General features: G+C 38.9%; 2 protein-coding genes across 2 annotated transcripts; both read right to left on the reverse strand.

Moving 5' to 3' along the window:
- Nucleotides 1-12,174: 12,174 nt before the first annotated feature.
- Nucleotides 12,175-16,401, reverse strand: LOC149134486 (uncharacterized). Its single transcript, XM_089355931.1, is given in 3 exon segments — nt 12,175-14,367; nt 14,704-15,207; nt 15,250-16,401. Coding segments are annotated over 3 exon segments (2,307 nt in total). The 3' UTR covers nt 12,175-13,716.
- Nucleotides 16,402-16,471: 70 nt separating this feature from the next.
- LOC149134487 (uncharacterized) lies at nt 16,472-17,572 on the reverse strand. Its single transcript, XM_089356740.1, has one exon. It carries the CDS (start codon nt 17,228-17,230, stop codon nt 16,472-16,474), a length of 759 nt encoding a protein of 252 aa, XP_089212866.1. The 5' UTR covers nt 17,231-17,572.
- Between the last annotated feature and the right edge of the window lie 6,488 nt (nt 17,573-24,060).

Below are 24,060 nucleotides of genomic sequence, written 5' to 3' on the forward strand. Positions count from 1 at the left end.
AATATTTGTTACTTTGTATTTTTATTATAGATCTTTTTAGTGTATTTACTTATTAAATTTTTCTTTATGTGACTGTGGATTTTCATGGATGAATTCAAGAATTGTGATTTTTTTCTCTAAATTATATATATATATATATATATTATATATTGTGAAACTTAATTTAATTTTAATTTTGATAAATGAAATCGAATTCAAATTTTACCTGTAAATTAGGATTTTTATCCCTAATATTATTATCATAATTTTATATATATATACATACATATATATATATATATATATATATATATATATATATATATATATATATATATATATATATATATATATATACATATATATAATATAACAACATTATGTAAACCAATTTTACTGCTGTTTTCATGGCTATACTACATTCAAAATTTACTTTCTTGTCTTTAAAATATGAAACACATTCAATGCTTCCAAAGTTTGTTCATAATGTTGTCGTTATAATTATTTAGTGTTTAATTTGATGGTGATTGTTGTCTGTGGGCCATTTACCTTAATTGTACAGTACTCAGCTGGTATCTGAGTGGTGCAGGATCAAGTCCTGTAGCCATTTGCTGACAACTTTTCTGTGTTATAAGGGTAAAATACTGAATTTTTCTGCAGCTATACTATACTACATTCAAAATTTACTTTCTTCTCTGTAAAATATATATATAAATACTCACACACACATATACATACATACACACATTCATAGATAGATAGATAGATAGATAGATAGATAGATAGATAGATAGATAGATAGATAGATGGTGTATGTGTGTGTGAATGTGTATGTTTGTATTTGTGTCTCCATGTCCTAACACCGAGCACTAGTCACAAATAAGTGTCACAATCATACAAGCTGTGTGATTTGGTTATAATCTTCTGTGACAAATTGCCCAGGCATTGTAGTGTTTGTTGCTTGAAGGACAAGGGAAATATTACTTTACTTGAAAACATGTGAGAGTTGGTGACTGGAAGAGCATCTAGGGATAGAAAATAGACCTCAATAAATTTCGTCAGAACATTAAAACGAGGATATATAAATATATACATACATACATATATATTGCATATATATATACAAACATACACTCACACATGTGTGTAGATGTCTGTGTGTGTGTGTGTGTGTGTGTGTGTGTGTGAGAGAGAGAGAGAGAGCACATGTGTGAGTATCTGTCTATATATTTGTGTGTATGTTTGTGTATATGTTTACATGTGTGTGTGTGTGTATGCATGTGTGTGTGTTTGTATGTATTTGTATATGTGTGAATGTGTATGTGTAAAATAGTAAACTATTCTTCCTTTTTAGGAATGCATTATCATGAATACACCAACCTGAACACCTCAATACATCTTGTTTCTGAGAGATATGACCTCAATTTATATTTGCTAATTGATACAAATCGTCAAAATATTCATAGCCACAGTAAGATAGCTTGACACATATTCTGTAGTTTGGGACTCGAAAGTACATTACCATTTCATTCCATTTTGTTAATCAAATCACACACACTAAGTGACATACCTGGACATTGTGAAGATTTACTCACATTCAGAAAGAAACCTAACGACTTTCAATAATTACTAATTACAAAACTAGTTTATTTGTTTTTATTAATTCTGAAGCAAAAAGAAAAACAAAAAGTAAACAAAATGAAATACAGTAATCACTCGCCTTATTGCATTTCACCTATCATGCCCTCAGTATATTCCAGATTTTTCTGGCTAATATATGTAAATTTATCGCAGACTCTTCGGTGTATTGCAGATTTCTGCAGCCAATAGGTATTTAGATTTTTTTAGATTTTAATTATTTCTGTGGTAAAATAAGCATTTTCAAGCCTAAAAATTAATAAATGAATAAATAAAAATACAGTACTGCAGCACTATGTAACACATTAATTAAAATCTATTAAAAGAAAATATGTAGTGTAACATAGATGAGTAAACAAAGAATCACACATACTGTATGGAAAACAAAACTCTGGAGGTGAATGTGTGGTGTGTGGTGTTGCTTTGCATTTGTGAATAAAATTGTGAATTTATTTCAAGCCCTACAATGTCACCCTGCACCTTATAAGGCTTCTGGCAGTGAACCCAAGTGCCAGAGGAAGATGCTTACTATAGCATTACTATAGTAGAGAAGTGAGACTCTTTGACATGCTTAAAGAAGGGAGAAGATATGTGAATGTAGGCTGCCAAAAGAACTTTAGAGAATGGCGGAAGATTGGGACCCCCAGAACCAAGAACCAAGATCCTGCCATCCTCTGCATGTAATACCAATGATGTGGTGTAGCTTCAGCCTGGTTTCAGCTTGTGTGATTGTGGTGCTGGCTATCCACTTGTTGTGAGGCCTGCATGCCTGACAGGCTCATCCTGGGAGTCCCTGAGCATCATTACTACTCTGTATTTCACAACCTTTAATTCCTCCATCATAGATGTCAGAGATGGTGCCATGATAAAATGTATCCAACAAATTCTCTTAAGTATAGGTTGAGAAGTTCCTTTAGTTTTGTGAAAAATATGACAAAGTGCAATGCCATGATAAAACACACCAATACACCCAGTACACTCTATAAAATTTCTGATGTTAGAAAGGGCAGCCAGCCTTAGAAGCCAAGTCAAAAGTGTAACTTATGAGGAGTATGATGTGGTTCTCTGATCCACCTATAAGAGCAGCATTGACTCATCTAACCCATACCAGCATGAGAAAAGGATGTAAAATCACAATAATGACACTGATGCTGCCATTGATTCCAATGGCAACAACAACAAAAATACTGTTGACAACTGGGCTGGGATGATAATTATCTCTGATTCTGTTTAATTGTTCTTTATTTCTAATATGTAGAATATCTTGGTCAACCTTTGAAGAAGCTGATTCTTGGAATGGAAAATATGAGGGGGTGTTCATTAAAGATTTCCCCTGACCCATTTCCCAAGAACTGGAATAAACGAAACTTGGCATAATTATTAGTCCTTCTCTACACAGCCAGTACCAATGGTGACACACTTCTCCCATTGCTTTATGTAGTGATGGGTAGGGTACATCTGGAGCTGAGACTTTACCTCGAAAATAAGTTCATTATCATCCGAAAAAAAAAGACTTCATTGTTGGAAAAAAGTGGAAGTCAGATGATGCAAGGTCAGGAGAGTAAGGGGGATGAGGAAGTGTGCTTTCATCTGGGCAACATGCGCATTGTGAACTGGGATGTTGTTTTGGAGGTGGTGGACTCCTTTGGTCAGTATGTCACACCTCTCTGCTTTTATGGCGTCCCACAATTTCTGCAGCAGAGAAGCATAATATTCCTTGTTAATTGTGGTACCCTTTGCCGGAAAATTCATCGTCACTACTCCACACTGTGAGCATCACCTTGCCTGTTGAGGGTTGGACACAAGCCTTCTTTAGAGGTAGTGAGTTATCATGCTTCCATTGTGCTGTGGTGAGAGTCGTTGACACTAGGGCCAGATTAAGACTCATTGAGGCCCTAAGCACTTAAAAGATTTTGGTGTCCCCATAAAAGATTATGTAATTCAACATATAAACAATAACAAACCATAAAATAAATTTTTACTTTTCAAAATGAAACAAAACAGTAAGAGGGAAAATAATGTTTATTTTTGTATACTTCCACTTTATTTGTATTTGAAAAGTTTCCTCTTACTTTTTTTGAATTGCAAAGTCTTTGATTAGATCTTCAAAATTAATCTTAGGTAACACATTTGCATCTATACTTAGTAGAGATAAAAGCATCTTGAATATTATTCTAGCAAGTTTATAGTGATTTTTTTGTGTTGTAAACCATTTACCATTTCTGTGGTACCCCCTTCTTTCCTTGATGCTCTAAGCACGATCTTATTTTGCTTAATAGTTTTAATTCAGTGCTGATTGACTCCCCTGGGGATTGGGAGAATGGACTAGCCAAACTCTTAAACAGAATAGAGGTCAGCAGTAGTCAAGAGAGCATTTTGGTAATCTCATGAAGTATGTCATGTGAACACATTGATTAAACCTCCGCTGCATAATTTACCTATACCCCCCTATGGTAGGACATAAAAGTGGCGAAACTTGCGTAGGACATTAAAATTTTTTTTGGTACAAAATCAAAGAAAAAATCATTAACATGGAAAACTTGTTGGCTCGCTTGGTATAGTTGCAGCAGCAACAGCAACATCTAAGGTCAGGTCATTCTTGGGTGCTACTGGTAAGGTGTAACTCAGTACAACCTGTTGCACAAGGTCAGGTTGCTCTTGGGTGCTACTGGTAACATGCAACCTGTTGCATGCACAGGACATCGAGAAATTGGTGAAAGCTGATAGAAGTTGCATGCTCAGCAGCCAAAGTACCACCAGTAAAACACCTATCATATCCTATGAAAAGGCATCAAGTCAGCAGAAGTTGTTGAAGAGTTTTGCTAGAGGCCGGTAAGAGTCAGTGTGTTAGTTCCACATTGAACTCGCACTGAACACATAAGTTTCCATAATGGTAGTTGTTCAAATTACTGTGTGTTGGTTCCATTGCTAAAATGTGGTAAGGATTTGATTCTTCTGCTCACAATATATTGGATGCAGCTGTGCAATGCTAACCAGCTTAGGGTTAAAAAATCCCACTTAAGTCCATTCAAGTGAAAAACAAGAGTGCTAACAACAGTACTTAGTACAATGAAAAAGAGTGTTGTGTGCAAAAAAACAACAATACTACCTCCTAAGAGTTGGGTAACAATTGTGTTACAACATCTGGTAATGAGTTGTCAATATATAAAAGTGATGATGTAAAAATAAATAAAAATAATATTAACTCCCAATGGAAGTCAATCTCAAAGGGGGAGATGTTGTGGTGAGAGTCATTGTCATCCTTGGGGGATTGGGAGAATGGACTAGCCAAACTCTTATAAAGAGCAGAGGTCAGTAATAGTCTAGAGAGCATTTTAGTAGTCTCGCAAAGTGTGTCATGTGAACATGTTGATTAAACCTCCACTGCATAATTTATCTATACCTACTTGTGGCAAGATATAAAACATTGCTTCGACTGGACTTTAGTCTCAGGATCCATGTTTCATCCTGTGTGATAAGTCTGCTGGAAAAGTCTTCCTCATTTTCTTGGCACATTGCCAAAAGAGTCCGGGAGCAATTGGCTCGTTCCTGCTTCTGTAAAGGTGTGAGAATCTGAGGAATTTGTTGTCCAGTCAACTTCCACATGTGCAAATGGTCATGAATGATTATTTCCACAGACCCTACACTTATCTTCACTTCTTGGGCTAGTTGCTGAATAGTTATGCAGTGATCCTCCAAAATGGCAGCTTCCATTTTATGGATGGTGTCGTCATCAAATGCAGAATGTGGTCATCCAGGAATAGGAGCAGTTTCCACCAATGTCCAACGACATTTGAACTGGCAATACCAGTGCTTGACTACATCGTATGATAGTGCATCATCACCATAAACTTCTTTTATCTCATCAAAAGTCTTTTTTAGTATGCGACCTTTCAAGTATAAGAACCTGATCACTGGTCTGCATTCAACTGCCTCCATTATAACACCTTAGTCCACTTCAGCAGCTGTAAAAGACAGATGAATACTATTGGAAAGCAACAATTTACAATGTGACATGTAGAGACATGTATGATTATACCTGTACAAGTTCTGTTTCCTGTAATAACCAGAAATAGGGCAGAGGAAATCTTTAATGAACACCCTTCATAAATGCTGGTAAATCACTTCTAAAGACATTGCACAATGCATTGTGTAGCATCTGATCTCTTAGAGTAATTAATGAAACATTTTAGGAATGTTAGAAGTAACAATGAATGCACATATCTAGGAATTCACCCCTTAAAGTGATTGGGGAACATATTTTAAGAATATCTGAAGTAACAGTAACCCCCACATATAGCCTAGCAATTAACCCCACAGTAAGTATTCTTCAATGGAAGCCATTGCTGGCTATCAAGTCTTCTCAATTTTATTTTGTTTATTTACTTACCTTTTCTGTTATTGTAAGTGGTTGTTACCTCTAAAAAATAACTACCCTACCCTTGTGTTCAGGTTCAATCTGTATACTTCTCTAAGTCATATATTTGTGTACACAGCTTCAATAACAAAAATCAAGCCTACAATGTTGTCTGAGAATAAAAAATTTCATTGTTATCATACCAGCTGCTTCAATAAATGCCAAACCATGTGAGTGCATATTGCATATCAGCACAACTATCTTGATTAAATTACTATTGTTTTCTATGTATGAAACCTGAAGCAGGTAAGGTTATTCTAGGTCTGTTTTTTTATCCTGCTGTCTGTTCAGGGTCAGTGGGCTGGAGTGTCGTAAACTGAAATACATGGGGAGGAGTGGCTGATGATGGGTTATATTTTTAATGATGATATGAAGCAATTAGACAAAAGGAAGAAAAATATTTATGAATTGGTTGAAATGGCCCTTTATTTTCATTGTTAAAATTTAAGATACAACCTCTTCAAGTTGTATCGCAGTACTGATATCCTTTCTGTAGGTAGTTAAATTCATCTTTTGTTGACTGCTAGAAGACTAGTGGAAAAACGAGTGACAAAAAGAGTAAGAGAGTTGACCTCTCTGAGCTGAAAAATAGATGCACTTCATCTAGGCAAACCAATTTGGAGTTCTGTATTTATATTTTCCTCTAGCCAAATCAGGTCAGGCAAGACATAAGATTTTCCATCTCTTATTTGCCTGAACCCTATTTAACCTAAAAATGTTAACTTAAGCAATGGACCTTAATTAAATGTGGCAGTTGACTCTCATAAATTTCTAAGTATAAAAGCTAGAGAACAATAAGAAGAGAACAAGCAGAAATATGTAGATTCAGTTTTGAATTCTGGCTCAGAATCCAAGCTAATCATTACATATTTATCTTCCTCAAGTATGATTTATGGTACCTCTATGACAGAATGATTATTAACCTGTTTCATTTTAGCAGAGGCAGTAGTTAAGATATTGTCGGTTTTCCATGATCCAGAGAAATTACTGTATTTACTTGTCTACTTCTCTAAGTCATATATTTGTGTACACAGCTTCAATAACAAAAATCAAGCCTACAATGTTGTCTGAGAATAAAAAATTTCATTGTTATCATACCAGCTGCTTCAATAAATGCCAAACCATGTGAGTGCATATTGCATATCAGCACAACTATCTTGATTAAATTACTACTGTTTTCTATGTATGAAACCTGAAGCAGGTAAGGTTATTCTAGGTCTGGTTTTTTTATCCTGCTGTCTGTTCAGGGTCAGTGGGCTGGAGTGTCGTAAACTGAAATACATGGGGAGGAGTGGCTGATGATGGGTTAATAAAGATAATTGAGAGAAATGGTGGTGAGAGGGGATGATAATGCAATTTGGAAAAAACAAGCATTGAAAAACAAAGAAATAGAGGTCAAGAGAGAAAAGGAAGAAAAGAGAAGAAGGTTTTATTAGCAGTGAATATCTGTCATTCACTATAATTGTGATTAAGAAACAAATATAAAATAACTACAAACTGGTGTTGAGAGAAAGCATTCAGCGTAAATTTGTTGCTCTCAAATGAAGTTGCTGAATCTATAGTAGTTAATAGTGACCAGGGACAGTTTTCTGTACGAGAAACAGTTGTGAGAGATGGAAGAAAGCAGAATGTTTACTGGAAATACCAAAGACCAGAAGGGGCCACAGAGTGAGCATCCTCATCATCATCATCACCACCACCACCACCACCACCATCATCATCGTTTAACATCTGTTTTTCGTGCATAGATTGGGCATTTTGACAGGAGCTGGCCAGCCAGGGTGCTGTCCAGACACCAATTGTCTGTTATGGCATGGTTTTACAGTTGGATGCCCGCCCTAATGCGAATCATTTTACAGAGTGTTCTGAATGCTTTTTTTGTACCACTGGCGCAAGTGTGTTTATGCAGCACCAGCACAAATACATTTTATGTAGGACCAGCACTTGTAAAGGACAAACATGTATGTAGGGATAACCATGATTTTAATTAGCTTGAAGTATCTTCTCAAGTACAGTAAATCACAACTCCTGGTCCCTTGTCATTTCCTTTTTGAGGCCCAGCATCTGATGAACCTTTCTCACCACTTCTTCCCACATCTTCCTGGGTCCATCCCTTCCACAGGTTCTCTCCACAATTAGAACTCAGCACTTCTTTACACAGCTGTCTTCATCCATACACATCACATGACCAAACCAACACAGTCTTCTCTCTTGCACATAACATCTGATGCCTCTTATACCCTGTTTTCCTCTTAAATCATTTACACTCTGTTGTGTATGCACACTGACATTACCCATCCAGCAGAGCATGCTAGCTTCATTTGTTCAAGCCTTCATAAGTCCTCTGTAGTCATAGCCCATGTTTCAAAGCTATGTAGCATAGCTGTAAATGCACAGGCATCATACAATCTGCTTTTCACTCTGAGGGAGAGGCCCTTAGTTACCAACAAAGGTAGAAGTTCTCTGAATTTTGCCCAGCCCACTCTTATTCTAGCAACTATGCTTTCTTGATCACCTTGGTAACAGAAGCTATGTACTACTTCTAATGGTCTCCCCAAGCATTTGAGGAAGTCTATTGTCTGCACATTTTTAGTGCTTATTGTACCCTCACATTTGTCACACACAAAAACTATTTTCTCGGTTAACCTTTCTGTGATGCCATTACACCTCTTCTGTGTCCAAAGCTTGCACTGGGTACAACATATGGAGTTTCTACCAACACCCTTCCTACATATCAAGCATGGCTATCTCCCTGAAGGGACTTGTGATTTGTCTGTTATCCAACTTACTAGGACTTTGGTCTTTGCCAAATTAACCCTGTGTCCAGAAAAAGGGAAAGGACTATTTGACTGGATCATTGGTCAGTGATGTACTGGTGAAAGTAATTCTGTTATGGATAAGACTGAAAGCTACTACCAAGATATTTCCCATCTGTTATTTAAAGATTCTAGGCCACAAACAGGCAAAACCATCAGTACACCAGACAAAAGACTTAGCAGCTTTTCATCCGTCTTTACATTCTTAAGTTCTGGCAAGATTGACTTTGCCTTTCATTCTTTTAAGGTCATCAAAATAAAGACCAGTCAAGTACTGAGGTCAAAATAATGGACTTCCCTCTTACCTTAAAAACTGCTAGCCCAGTACCAAAATTTGAAACCCTTATTTAAAGATTATAATGGACTTATGATTTTATGGTAAGAAAAATGTTTAATCTGTGACAGAAAACCAAAATATTCCAGAAACTACCACATAATTTCAGTTCTGAAACAAATAAAGAACTTTGGTAATATGGATGATACAATTGACATCTAAGGAAGAAAGGAAGAATATTGATGCAATGAACATGAGATATGAAAGGATACATTTTACCAGACGTTAAATGATGATGCTGGTGATGATGATGATGATACATATGTATGCATGTATATATATATATATATATATATATATATAAATTTAATTAGAGCTTGTGTTAACCTCATGAAGGGCTGGTTTCCTCCAAGGAAATACTGGTTCAATACCTAGTATTTTGGGGGAATGAATTTCCTTGAAATAATCGGAATATATAAAAACATACAGTTTATATTCATTTAAAAGAAGAAAATGGAGATTTGGAAGTTAATAATAAAAAATTAACTTCCCAAACGCCATTTTCTTCTTTTAAATGAATATAAACTATATGTTTTTATATATTCCTATTATTTCAAGGAAATTCATTCCCCCAAAATACTAGGTATTAAACCAGTATTTCCTTGGAGGAAACCAGCCCTTCATGAGGTTAACACAACCGTTAATTAAATTTATATATAAGAGAGAGGTTTGGAGATGCCACTATGAAAGGTTGTTCAATAAAGAAAATGAATGAGAGAAAGAGAGTCTGCCGAATGTTGACCAACAGAGGGACCAGCTATCCGAGTTGACGGTACCATGGTAGATAAAGCAATTAAGAGTATGAAGACAGGGAAAGCCCTTGGCCCTTCAAGAATCACTGCAGCGATGCTCAAAATATCTGGCAGTGTCGGCTATAGCCTAGTCACCCGTATTGTTAACCAGGTGATACACGAAGGAGTTATACCCAATGACTGGTGTAGCAGCACCATAGTCAACTGCTACAACGGTAAAGGTGACACTCTAGACACAAACAATTACAGAGGTATCAAGTTGTTCGATCAGGTAATGAAGGTCACAGAGAGGGTCATAGCCCAACTAATTAGGGAGAGAGTCAGTTTAGATGAGATGCAGTTTGGGTTCGTGCCAGGGAAAAGCACCACTGATGCTATATTTCTGGTAAGACAGCTGCAGGAGAAATACCTAGCCAAAGATAAACCTCTGTACCTGGCTTTCGTTGACATGGAGAAAGTCTTTGACAGGGTCCCCCGATCCCTTATCTGGTAGTCAATGAGGAAAGTAGGGACAGATGAATGGTTAGTGAGAGCTGTGCGAGCCATGTACAGAGATGCTGTCAGTAAGGTGAGGGTTGGCAACGAGGACAGTGAAGAATTCCGGGTAGAGGTAGGGATCCACCAAGGTTCAGTCCTCAGCCCCCTCCTATTTATCATAGTCCTCCAGGCAATAACACAGGAATTCAAGACAGGATGACCCTGGGAGCTCCTCTATGCTGATGACCTTGCTCTAATTGCTGAGTCACTATCAGAACTAGAGAAGAAGTTTCAGGTGTGGAAGCAAGGATTAGAATCGAAGGGCCTTAGAGTTAACCTAGCTAAAACCAAACTCCTAATAAGTAGGAAGGTAGACAATCACATGTCAATTGTTGGCGAATTTTTCTCCTTCTTCCTTCTTTTCCTTTGGACATTCCTATTTTACCTGTTTCTGATGAAGAGCTACGCTTGAATTGTAAACCAACAACTTTCTTCTTTCTCCGAATGTCATATTAATACGTTGCTTGTGCTACATCGTCATGTTTGTTAGTTTTTCCTTTTACTTTTTCTCTGTTTTTTTAATTGATTATATATGTATATATATATGTACGTGTATGTATATATATATATATATATATATATATATATATATATATATATATATATATATATATATATACATATATATATACATACATACATATATACATACATGCATCCATATATATGTGTATGCATATGTATATATGTATGTATGTATGTATGCATGTATGATGATACTGATGATGATGATGATGATGACGATGACAACGACCAGAACTTTGATGATAAAGATGAAAACAATGATGATCCTGATGATGAAAACAAAGGCAATTGTTGACAAAATAAACATTGAAATACTGATCATTTAATTTATTTCTTGACAAAACACAAAAATAACTATTGAGAAATCACCACAATTGTCACTGTCATTATTATTATTATGAAATACAAGTATATTTATTGTGAAATACTTGTTATTTCACAATAATTAAATTACTGTTTAATTATTATTATTTCTTTAAAGGCATTCCTAGTAATAAGTACCATGATTGTTGCACATCACAAAGTATTTAATTTGTCTGTGAAGTACTTGTTGTTATTGTAAAACAACAACAAGATATATTTCACAAATGGTGATTGTGAAATACTCACAATAAAAATACTGTGATAGGTTTCCTGAGTTGCTTAACAATGTCAGTAGTTGGTTGGAGGTAATGAATGTGTTGGTGTAGACTTTGATCTTACCACATGTGGCCCTTAGAAAAGATTAGGGGGCACATGCTGGATGCCTTCAATGAACGGACCTAAGACAGAGCTGAGCCATTTCACCTGTTTTATGAATAGCCAGAAGTCAGCGTCTCCTGATTCATCCTGGGAAATAAATAACAACAACAACAATAATAATAATAAGGAATATAAAAGGAGGCATGATAGCAATACATATATGTGTGTACATATAATGTATGTATATATATATATATATATATACATATATGTGTGTGTGTGTGTGTGTGTGTGTGTGTGTGTGTGTGTGTGTGTGTGTATATATATATATATATATATATATATATATATACATATATCAATATATATATATTGGGTTGGCAACTAAGTTCCCGCCGTTTTTTTAAATTTAAATTTTTAAAAAGATTTAATAAAAAATAACAACTAATTAATCAATAATGTATTCATTATTGTTGTTTACAACTTCTTCCCAACATTCAACAAGATTTTCAATATCTCGTTGGTAGAAATCACCCAATTTCGACTTGAAAATTTGATCCAACTAAGCTCTCAATTCTGCATCAGTATTGAACAAAACTCCGCGCATAGCATTTGAAAAAGATCAAAAGAGATGGAAATCCATTGGTACCAAATCAGGAGAGTACGGTGGGTGTGGCAGTACTTCCCAGCCATGCATATTAATGGATTCCTTGATCATATTAGTGATATGAGGGCGGGCATTGTCGTGCAGCAGAAGAACTCCATGCTGCCAATTAGGTTTTTTTCTCTTGTATAGCCATGTTGAGTCGTTCTATCTATTTGAACATAGAGTTCCATGTTGACCATTTGGTTCCATTCAAGCAATTCGTAATAGATAATCCTTTCCCAGTCCCACCATACGCACAACATCATTTTACGCGGATGAAGATTTTGTTTCACACGCGGTGTCGCTTGTTTACCGGGGCTAAGCCATTCCTTACGCTGCTTCATATTGATGTACAGGCACCCTTTTTCATTACTAGTTACGATTCAGTAAAGAAATCGTTGCTTGTGTCCATGAGTTGAGCAGTGACGAGCAAGCAAACCAGTGGAGATTGTGGCTCGTTGATTTTTGTTATTGTCACTTAAAGCATGTGGAACCCATGCTCCATACTTCTGAACCTTTCCCATCGAGTGAAGATGCTTCTCTATAGCAGTGTAGGATCATTCCATTTTCTCTGCCAGTTCCCTTGTTGTTTGACGAGAATTTTCGTGCAAAAGTTGGTTTAATTGCTCTTCATCGAACTCAAATGGACAGCCAGAACAAGGTGCAGCTTTGAGGTCAAAAGTTCCTTTTTTGAACTTGGCATACCAATCACAAGTGGTTCCTTCAGCTATGGCACGTTCTCCATACACAGCACAAATGTGGCAAGCAGCTTTTGTGACCTTAGAACCTTGATTAAAAGCAAAAAGATGGCGGTGAAGAAAATGCTCATTTTACTAAACTTGATATTCCATTTTAATGATCTGAAAATAAACAAAAATTAACTAAAATTAACTAGAATAAAAAAACAAAATAGATTCTAAAATGATTCAAAAATAGAACTCTCAAAAAAAAAATAGATTCCAAAATTTAACAGCACAATAAATTCCAAAATTTAATAAAACGGCAGGAACTTAGTAGCTAACCCAATATATCAGTATATATATTGTGGTGTGATGGAGGAAAAAGACAACAAGAAGCAAAAGGACAGAATGAAACGCTGGACCTTACCTTGTTGACTGCAGCGGAGTAAACGATCGCTCCTGATCAAAACACGTCTTTCTCATAAGCTGTCTGTTTTCTGACTGCCCCCACGTGCTGGCCTTCGACCGCGTGTGTCCGACTTCCCATCTGACCCTTCCGGTCTGGCCCTTCCAGTCTGGCTTCACTTCTGTTTGCCTCATCTCTCTCCACCAACAACACACAGCTCATCACAGTCCATAACACCACACGCCCCCCCTGATCTATAGATCATTCAACCGGCTCTCCCATTCACTCCTCGCTCCCGAACTACCTTAATTGGTTTCATAATCAGCCAGCCAGGGAGGAGGGTGCTGCTCCCTCTGTGGTTGCTGTGTGACCCCGGGACTGGCCTGAGTTCCTGGCGCGCTGCCTTCATCATCTTGCCTACTGCTGCTGTCTTCATCATCCTGCCCACTGCTGCTGGTTCCATCCTCTGAAGCGCTGACAATCTTCCGCACATCCAAAACATGGCGTGGCATACCATCGACCGAGACGTTGATGGAGGTTATAGTTCCTTTCCCCCATTGTGATGTGCACCGTGCATTTGGGGGTTTTACCCAAACTTCTTCCCCGATCTCCACGAAGGTGTGCTCTTCTTCTCCCCCGAGTCGCATTGATGCAATACACAGATGCCTCCACTCGTAGCTGAATATTGCCCTGTGTGGCACCGACTCCTCAGCCTGTCCTGACCTGGGCGACATATTGTACCAAAATACGACCTCGATTGGCAGGTATGCCACCCTGAAGAAGCAGCTGACCTGCCACCCGTCAAGCATTTCTTTCAGCACCTCCGAGCGAAATGCAGTGCCATTATCCAGCAGCAGCTCATCCACGGGGCCTCGTTCCAGGAATATCCCATTTAATACTCCTGCGATTTCCTCTGCAGTCCCCGTCTTCATCTCCCTCCATATGGCCATCTGCCCCAGTCAGCAGTCAACCATTGTGAGGTCCGTCCCCTGCCGGTAGTGTGTTACATCCACTGCCAGTCGTTTCCAGTTGTGGTCCACTGGAATACTTCCCGCCTGATGTACGCCTGGAGCAGGGTCAATAGACTGGCACCTGTCACAGCTGCTAACCACTCTCTGCACGCTCCGCCTCGTTACCTCGGAGTCGACTTTCCTGGCTAGGAACAATGTCCTGTCCACTCCCATGTGATGCATGGTATGCAGTCTCCTCAACTCCGAGTCACTCAGACAGCATACTGCAGCCACAGCCTGCTCTGCATCCTCTGGCACCTGCAACCAGGCTCACTTTACCCTGGTTAGGACGTCTGCCGTGTTCTTTTCGGAAGGCACAAAAATAACGCTCAGCTTCAGATCGAACTCAGCGGTTAGCTCACGCAATATTCCCAATCGGCGCTTTACCAGCATCTCCGCGGCCCCTTTGGTTCGCACCCTCCACTCATTGGTGATGACTGCCGTCACCCAACCAAGCACAGTGGCCGAATCGGTTCTAATTTCGATGGTGCACAGCCCCCACTTCAAGGCCAGGTTCACCCCCTTCAGCACGGCATCCAACTCTGCCACATTGATATGGTTGCAGTCATCCATCTTCCTGAGCCAGGCTGCATCTTCCACCACGGTGCCTCCCATTTCTAAAACAATCCCTATTGTGATGCTACTGGCATCACACCAAACGATCCTGCTCTTTGATTTCGGAACATACCAACTGCCCCTCACTGGATCCTCTGCTCTCACTCTGACCAAGACTTCCTGCATCATGTCGGTCGTTTTCTCCCCCACTCTGTCATTCCACTTTGCTCCTTCGGCTCATCTCTTGATGAAGCTACATGCTGTCCGGTGCCATCCTGCAACCGGGTAGTGTCCCACCAGCTTTCCACACACCGAGAACAGTTCCCGTCTACTCACGCTGGTGCCCAGTTCGGGGATCTCGTTCCTACGCCGAAACACCAACGCACCGGCCTTGTCTCTCTGTAGCTTGAGGCCCAGTGCAACGCCTCCCTCCATGGCCTCTGGTGGCTTGGCGACCAGTCCGAAATTCTTCAGGTGGCCTATGACCTCTGTTGCTGGCATTATGGTTTCATCCACAAGGATGTCACTGATGTACGAATTGGTGGCCCTTTTTACTCTGTCCACCTTTCCCAGGATGGCCTTGAGAATTGTTGCCATAATTTTTGGCGCCGAATTTAGCCCAAAACCCAGCCTGGTCAAACAGTATGTCCGGCCCCTATACCTGACAAGCTGATGCTTCCACAGTCTCTCAGCCACATGCACCTGCAGGTATGCCGACTTCAAATCGACGATCGTGGAGGCTCCTGTCATCTACCTCTACTCTCGCAAGGTGTCTCCGCAAACATCTGTGGCCTCGCCGCCCGTATGACATGATATGTGGTCATTCAGCTCTCGGAAGTCAAGCACTGGTTTGACCTTATGCTTTGTGGGCTGTACCACTGCCATCAGCGGCAGGACTCTGCTCTCTACTTCTTCTTCCCAAGGGATCAATATGCCCTCCTTAATCCACCGCTCCCCCTCCCCCTCGAACTCGCTTCTGGCATCTCCTTTCAAAGTATGCTGGTAGCAGCCCACTTTATTTTTTAACGTCGGGGGCTCTCCCCTCCAGTGCCACTCCATTGTCCACCTCTGGCCATCGAAGGTGGCATGAAAATCCTGGTCTTCAATGGTGTGCACGGCATTGTTTTCTTCGCGGTTCTCACCAATGCACGGCGTCGCGATACACGGTTTCCCCGCGACCCCCAAAGTCACACCGGCCTCGTTGACAGTGACACCTCCTAAACGGGTGATTGCATCCATCCCCATCACCACGTCAATCTCATCCACCAAGTGGCCAACTACAATTGCTTGCAGCGTCAGCTTTGCTCCCTGCACCTCAATCTGCACGTCAGTAATGCCTTCACAGCGTACTTCTCTCCTGTCGACTGCCCTCACACTGCTTTCTCCACTCCATGTCTCTACCACTCCCGGAGTCATCAGGGTCATTGTACAGCCTGTGTCCACGACATCTTCTCCTCCACCAGCACCTCAACAACGAGTAGCAAAAAACGTGCCTTTATTGATCCAAAGGAATGACCACTGGCACAGTAGTCTCCCTTAGACCGTTTCCCTGCAGACATCCGCTGGCTATATGTCCCGTTTCTCGACAACAGTAGCAAATGACCTCAGGCTTGGGTAACTTGCAATCTCGCACCATGTGTGGGCCCTGACACCAGAAACACTGTCCTTTGAACGGTCGCACACGTTCCTTGTTCGACCCCTCTCCGCTACTCCTTGGTCGCCCACCTTTTGCTGTTGCAGTTGCTGCCAACGGCGTCGATCTACAACACGAAACTAACATGCGGGCCCTCATTATTATATCTGCCATGGGCATGGCGTTCACGTCCGGCAGTTTCTGCAATTCGACCGACATGTGGTCAGGAAAACCAGTCACAAACGCCAACTTTACTGTCCGATCTAGTGATTCTCCCTCATACCTCGCCAGTTTAGCCAATCTCCTAAGTTCGTTGGCAAACACATCGACCTGTTCGCCAGTCCACTTCGCTCTCCCCAGGCGAGCGTACGCCTCAAACATTCCTTCTGCGAAGGCCTCCATCAAGCGGATTTCTATTTTCTCCGCGCTAACTTGGTCCCTCTCTTCCATCTCTAAAAATAGCACCAACGCCGGACCATCCAAGTACAGTGGTAGAAAGCTTGCCAAGTCGCCTATCCCATGGAGCTTCGCAACCAGCTTCATCTTTTTTAGCCACGCGACCACGTCCATGTCACTGCAAAATGGTTTAATCATATCGCTCGAAATCTGGACTACACTCATAATTTTCTTTTTATGGGCCGAAATAGCTTGTGGTGTGATGGAGGAAAAAGACAACAAGAAGCAAAAGGACAGGATGAAACGTTGGACCTTACCTTGTCAACCGCAGCAGAGTAAACGATCGCCCCTGATCAAAACACGTCTTTCTCATAAGCTGTCTGTTTTCTGACTGCCCCCACATGCTGGCCTTCGACCGCGTGTGTCCAACTTCCCATCTGACCCTTCCGGTCTGGCCCTTCCGGTCTGGCTTCACTTCCGTTTGCCTCATCTCTCTCCACCAACAACACACAGCCCATAACACCATATATATATATATATATATATCAATATATATACCATCATCAGGAGAAGAGGTAAGTCAATTACATCAACCCCAGTGCTCAACTGTTACTTATTTTATTGACCCCAAAACAATAAAAGGAAAAGTCAACTTTGAACTCAGAATGTAAAGACAGACAAAATATCACAAAGCATTTCACCTGGCATGCTAACAATTCTGCCAGATTGCTACCTTAAAGTTTATAATGAATATTGATGTCATGAACATTTATATTGTATCAATGATGCAATAATTTTTTAATTCCAAATTAGGAAGAACTTCCATTTTAAACAACACAAGTTATTAAATGGACTTCAATTGTCACATTAATGGGAACAACTTTTGCTACTTTAAGTTTTAGATCCAGAGATTTCAAGTCTTGCTTTATTTTACTTCATGTTTTACATAGCAAGAAAAAGCCAAGAAATCTGAAATAGATTATAAGCTTTCAGACATGGCTGGGTAGTTAAGAAATTTGCTTCACATTTTCAGGTTCAATCCCCTTATGCAACACAAGGTAAGTGTCTTCTATCATAGGGTTCAGACAGACTAATAAAATACATTTTGTGTGGGGTTTGGTAGGTCAAAACTATGCAGAAGACTGTGTGTGTATGCATGTGCATATATACTCTTTTAGTTGTTTCAGTCATTTGACTGCAGCCATGTGAGAGCACCACTTTTAGTCAAAGAATTCAACCCCAGGACTTAGTCTTTGTAAGCCTAGCACTTATTCTATGGTCTCTTTTGCCAAACTGCTAAGTTACAAGCACATAAACACACCAGCACCGGTTGTCAAGTAATGGCAGGAGAACAAGCACACACACACACAAACACACATATACAAACACACACACATAAATACACACACACATACACATATATATGAGTGTATGTGTGTATGTGTGTGTGTATTTATGTGTGTGTGTTTGTATATGTGTGTTTGTGTGTGTGTGTGCTTGTTCTCCTGCCATTACTTGACAACCGGTGCTGGTGTGTTTATGTGCTTGTAACTTAGCAGTTTGGCAAAAGAGACCATAGAATAAGTGCTAGGCTTACAAAGACTAAGTCCTGGGGTTGAATTCTTTGACTAAAAGTGGTGCTCTCACATGGCTGCAGTCAAATGACTGAAACAACTAAAAGAGTATATATGCACATGCATACACACACAGTCTTCTGCATATATATATATATATATATATATATATATATATATATATATATACATACAATGGGCTTCTTTCTGTTTCTATTGACCAAATCCACTCACAAGGCTTTGGTTGACCTGAGCCTATCTATAGTAAAAAACACTTGTCCAAGGTTCTACACAGTGGGACTAAACCCAGAACCATGTGGTTGGGAATGAAGCTTCTTACTACACACCCACATCACACCTGGTAGTAAGCCAATTAAATCATTTTCACTGTCTCTGGCTACTTGATGTCATCCATGGTATTGATGTAGATGCCACTGGATCTACCTCAGGAATTCCTCAGCGTTTGTCAAGCATATACCAAATGAAAGAAATAGAAAATGGAATTCATAAGATTCTTTTTTAATCACAACAATCATCTCAACCCATTTGGCATCGATGCCTCACAGGTAGAATACTGTGCAACTGGTTATGGTGCATCCTTCGGTGCAGATTTGTTTTATCAGGTGAATTTTCAAAAGGTATTTTACTCAATAAACTCAGTATTGCTCGGTTCAATTATGTATAGCATGTTGTTACCACCTACAAGCAAATAATTACATGTTGTATAATCAAACCAAGCGAAACCAAGTTTATTGAGCAAGGTATCTTTTGAAAAGTCACTTGACGAGACACACCTGCACTGAAAGATGCACCATAACCAGTTGTATAGTATCTCACCCATGAGGGGCCAAAGCAAGATGGGTCGAAACGATTGATTTGATTAATAAAGAGTCTCATGAATTCCATTTCCTGTTTCTCTCATTTGTTACACATAAATATATATATATATATATATATATATATATAAATGAAAAATATATAAACAAACAACATAATGTATACTGAATGTAAAAACAAACATGAGACAAACAGAAAGTTCATAATCCTTCATCAGTTATCAACCAATAGTACTTTTCAGTTTCGCACCTTTAATGATAAGACTGAATGCTTCCCAATTGGGAAAAAAGTTTTCTTGCGTAGAATTATGAACAAGAGCAAACAAAATAAAACAAAACAAGCAAAATGACACAGTGTGATTTAGAATGGTGGACGAGGACAAACAGTTATACATATATATGTAAATATATGTATGTATGTTTGTATGTATGTATGTATGTATGTATGCATGTATGTATGTATGTATGAAATTGTAATGTTATTATCAGTCCAAGTATGCTTGAGGCACGTCGAACTGGGGAACATGCTACTCACTGTGTTTTGTCCTGGAAAATATATCCCGTTTGTTGATCAGCTCACAGTAGCTTGTTCTCCAGTTTGAACATGCCTCAAGCATATTCAGACTAATAATAACACTACAATTTTACTTATCACTGCTTAGCACTCCCCCTCTGTGATATAAGAGATTATATAAAAACAATAAGACAAGAAATTATGAAATGAAGTTCATTACATAATTTCTTGTTCTATTGTCATTTATATAATCTCTTATGCTCTGTACTCAACTAACACATTTTTCTGAATCATACGAGGGGGTACCCAAAAGAAACCAGAATTTTGCAATATTATTTTATTTTGCATGTTTATATTTTTATCGTTTTGAAAGTATTCTTTATTTGAAGCAATGCAGTGGTCTAGATGCATTTTCCACTGCTCGAAGAAGTACTGGAACTCTTGCAAAGTGATGCCTTTTAGCACCTCCTTTGTGTTTTTTCTTCACCTCGTCCTCATCTGCAAATTCCATGGCACCAGCTTTTGTCACCAGTGATGACCTTTGAATAATGGTCCAGATCAACTTCCAACTGTTCTTTCAGTTCACAACATGCATTCAGTCATGACTGCTTTTGAACTTCTGTGAGCAAGCGAAGCACAAATTTTGCAGCAACGTTTTTCATTTGCAGTTCCTCACTCAAAATTTGTTGGCAGGAGCTCCAGGACACACCAGTCACATCAACAAATTCATCAATTGTTCAGTAACGGTTATCCAATATCAGTTCATGAATTTTCATGATGTTTAATATTCATTCAGGAGGTCAACAGACACCCTGAACGAGGTTGGTCTTCTAGCGACAAGTGACCATTCCTAAAACATGAAAACCACTTTTAAACTTGTGTTTTGCTCATAGTAGCATCCTTGTAAGCTGTTTGAAGCATAACAACAAAAAGAAGAGAAGCACTACAAAACAAAGATGCACCATGTTGTAGAACAACTTCACTAGATGACACCACTTGGCATAGTGATGCTTGAGGGTCACATCAAGTCGCTTCTAGCAGTGGAAACCTGAACTACAATGGACTTGTCCCACAGAGAACATTTCCAGTTACTTTTGGGTACTGCCTCATATGGACAATTAGGTCTAACACCAAGTTATTAGTATTATCTAAGTGAAATATTAAGATGTGTGTGTGTGTGTGAGAGAGAGAGAGAGAGAGAGAGAGTGAGAGAAAGAGAGAGAGAAAGAGAGAGAGAGAAAGAAAGAGAGAGAAAGAAAGAGAGAGAAAGAAAGAGAGAGAAAGAAAGAGAGAGAAAGAAAGAGAGAGAAAGAGTGAGTGTGTGTGTCTATCTGTCTGTCTGTCTGTTTGTGTAGTTATATATTTATATGTATATCTTAATATATAAAGCTGAAGTTGTGTGTCTGTGTGAAGCCTTTTTAAAAGTGTATAGAAATCCACATTTTCCACTTTTTCGTAAAAATTTTTACATCAATGGAATTTTCCAGTGCAGTAATTAGATTTTTTAAATTCTGTTTACTTTGTGTAATTTAAGGGACATTTGGCTGTTGTTTCTAGCAACTTTTATATTTCTTCCCTTCTACCTGGAACGGCGTTCTTACACACGTGCTCAACATATAATATAGAGAGTAAGAGTAAACACAATCATTCACAAAAATATAACTCATGTTTGTCAATGTGGCATAACTACAGAGTTGTACCCCACGACTTTGGAAGGTCATAACTTTCAGAAAAATGAATATTTTTTAATGAAAATTTTCTATACATATATTATTTATTATGTAGATTCCGAATATACAAAAATTTTCGGTGAAAGTGTTTTGGGAGGGGGTGGGGGACAATTTTCGGAAATTCCACTTAAATTCCTCTTAACTTCCAGGAAAATGAATATTTTTTCATGAAATTTTCTACAAATATACCTTGATGTATGTACATTTTAAGCATGTGGGAATTTTGAAGGAAACAACTGCAGGTTATTTTTGAGAAGTGTTCCCCACTCGGTGGTGTTTTGGAGCAAGTCATCCATATTTGTTTCATTTTTCTCTATTATCGTAACCCTAACCGGTTACGGTTAGGGTTAGGATTAGTGTTACGGTTATGGTTTTAGGGTTAGGGTTAGGGTTTTAGGGTTAGGGTTAGGGTTTAGGGTTACTGTTAGGGTTAGTGTTAGGATTAGGTTTAGGATTAGGGTTGGGTAATCGTGCGGGTGTTAATCTGAAAAATTACAGATATGTAAAAAGTACCGACCCTGCCATCTATTATAACTTTTGTTGTTCTGTTTAATATATACATAGATTATGCCTCCAAAGAAGAGAGTTTGCTGGGGAAAGAAAACAACAGGTTTAAAATGACAGCAACAGACTGCAGCAATTCACCACATTCCAGAAGCTACTTTGAACATAATGCAAAATGGTGCATCAACATCTTCTGCCCAATCTGATAGAATTCTGGCAAAACTGTGTAGCAATAGATCACCAGCAATTGCTTCATCACAAATTGCCGTCCTAGCTCCTGCTAAAAGGGATTACCCTGCTATGTATAATCAGGGCAGCGCAAAAAGTTGTTTTGCACAAGCATTTCTATAGCCAATTAGACGGATGAAATTTACGTACGCTTAATAATTTTACGCAAAACAGCCTTCAGACTTTCCCTATTAATTTCATTGTCTTTTGAATTATGAACATATTTACATCATAAGGGTTTTTTCGTTGTAAGGCTTTCTTTTTTAGTTGATTTTCACCTAGCAAGACTTATCGTAGATGGCGTAATAAGTCACATCCGGACAAGGTCGGGTTATACTGCTAGTGTATATATGTGCGGGTGGCACATAAAAGACACCATTTCGAGCGTGGCCATTGCCAGTACCGCCTGACTGGCCTTCATGCGGGTGACACGTAAAAGCACCCACTACACTCTCTGAGTGGTTGGCGTTAGGAAGGGCATCCAGCTGTAGAAACTCTGCCAAATTAGATTGGAGCCTGGTGTTGCCATCCAGTTTCACCAGTCCTCAGTCAAATCGTCCAACCCATGCTAGCATGGAAAGCGGACGTTAAACGATGATGATGATACATTGTTGGTTTGGATCATGCCAGATGTCAGTCATGATTATTAGCTCTGCAGCTTCCAGCTTGTGATTGCTAGTGGTTTACATTGAGGGGATATTGATGAAGTAATTACTTAATAAATCAATTAATAATATTCCCATTTTATTACTCCATTATAAAATCAAGTGATTATTTAAAGATAACAGATATTCAACGACTCCAATCTCAGGAGTAAGTCTAGTCATGTATGGTATGCAGTAAATAAACACAATAAAAGAATGGATAATGTACAGGGGTTGGACAAAATAATGGAAACACCTAGCATCATAGCATCATAATTTTTAAATATCTATAAAACTGTCAAAAGCTTGTTTATTTTTATGTTTTTTTTATTTATTATTAGTGTTGCTTAAAATGTTTGGCTAAAATTGCTGTTTCTTTTCAGATATCATCAGAAAAAGGTAATTAAAATTCATTAAAATGACGGATCTATCGGACTTTCAAAGAGGTCAAATTGTTGGTGCTTGTATGGCAAGCACTAGCATAACAAAAACAGCTGAAATGTTTGGTGTATCAAGAAGTATTGTCTCGAAAGTAATGACAGCCTTTGAGGAAGATGGAAAAACCTCCTTGTTGAAACAAAAATCCAGAAGAAAACCAAAACTTTCAGATAGGGATGTTGGACTCTTACACAAATTGTTAGAAAGGACCACAAAAGTACAGCTCCCAAAATTACTGCAGTGCTTAAAGACCACCTCGAGAGCCCAATTTCCACAAAAACTGTTTGCTGGGAGCTGCACAAAGCCGGATTTCATGAGAGGGCTGCAATCAGAAAACCACTACTTTCAAAAACAAACGTTACAAAGCTTTTAGAGTGGAGTAAAAACCTACAGAATTGGTCCCTAGAGCAGTGGAAGCATGTTTTCTCGGACGAGTCATCCTTTACCCTATTTCTGAGCACCAGCCAAGTATACGTGTCGAGACAGCCAAAAGAAGCATTTGACCCAGACTGCCTTCTTCCAACTGTTAAACATGGAGGAGGATCAGTGATGATCTGGGGGGCTATATCTTGGAAATTCGCCAGCCC

The sequence above is a fragment of the Octopus bimaculoides genome, chromosome 8 (assembly GCF_046866305.1).
Source record: "Octopus bimaculoides isolate indiv1 chromosome 8, ASM4686630v1, whole genome shotgun sequence".
NCBI classification, from domain to species: domain Eukaryota; kingdom Metazoa; phylum Mollusca; class Cephalopoda; order Octopoda; family Octopodidae; genus Octopus; species Octopus bimaculoides.

Excerpts from the sequence above, each read along its gene's own strand:
- LOC149134487 (XM_089356740.1), bottom strand. The coding sequence starts at position 17,230 with ATGAGTGTAGTCCAGATTTCGAGCGATATGATTAAACCATTTTGCAGT.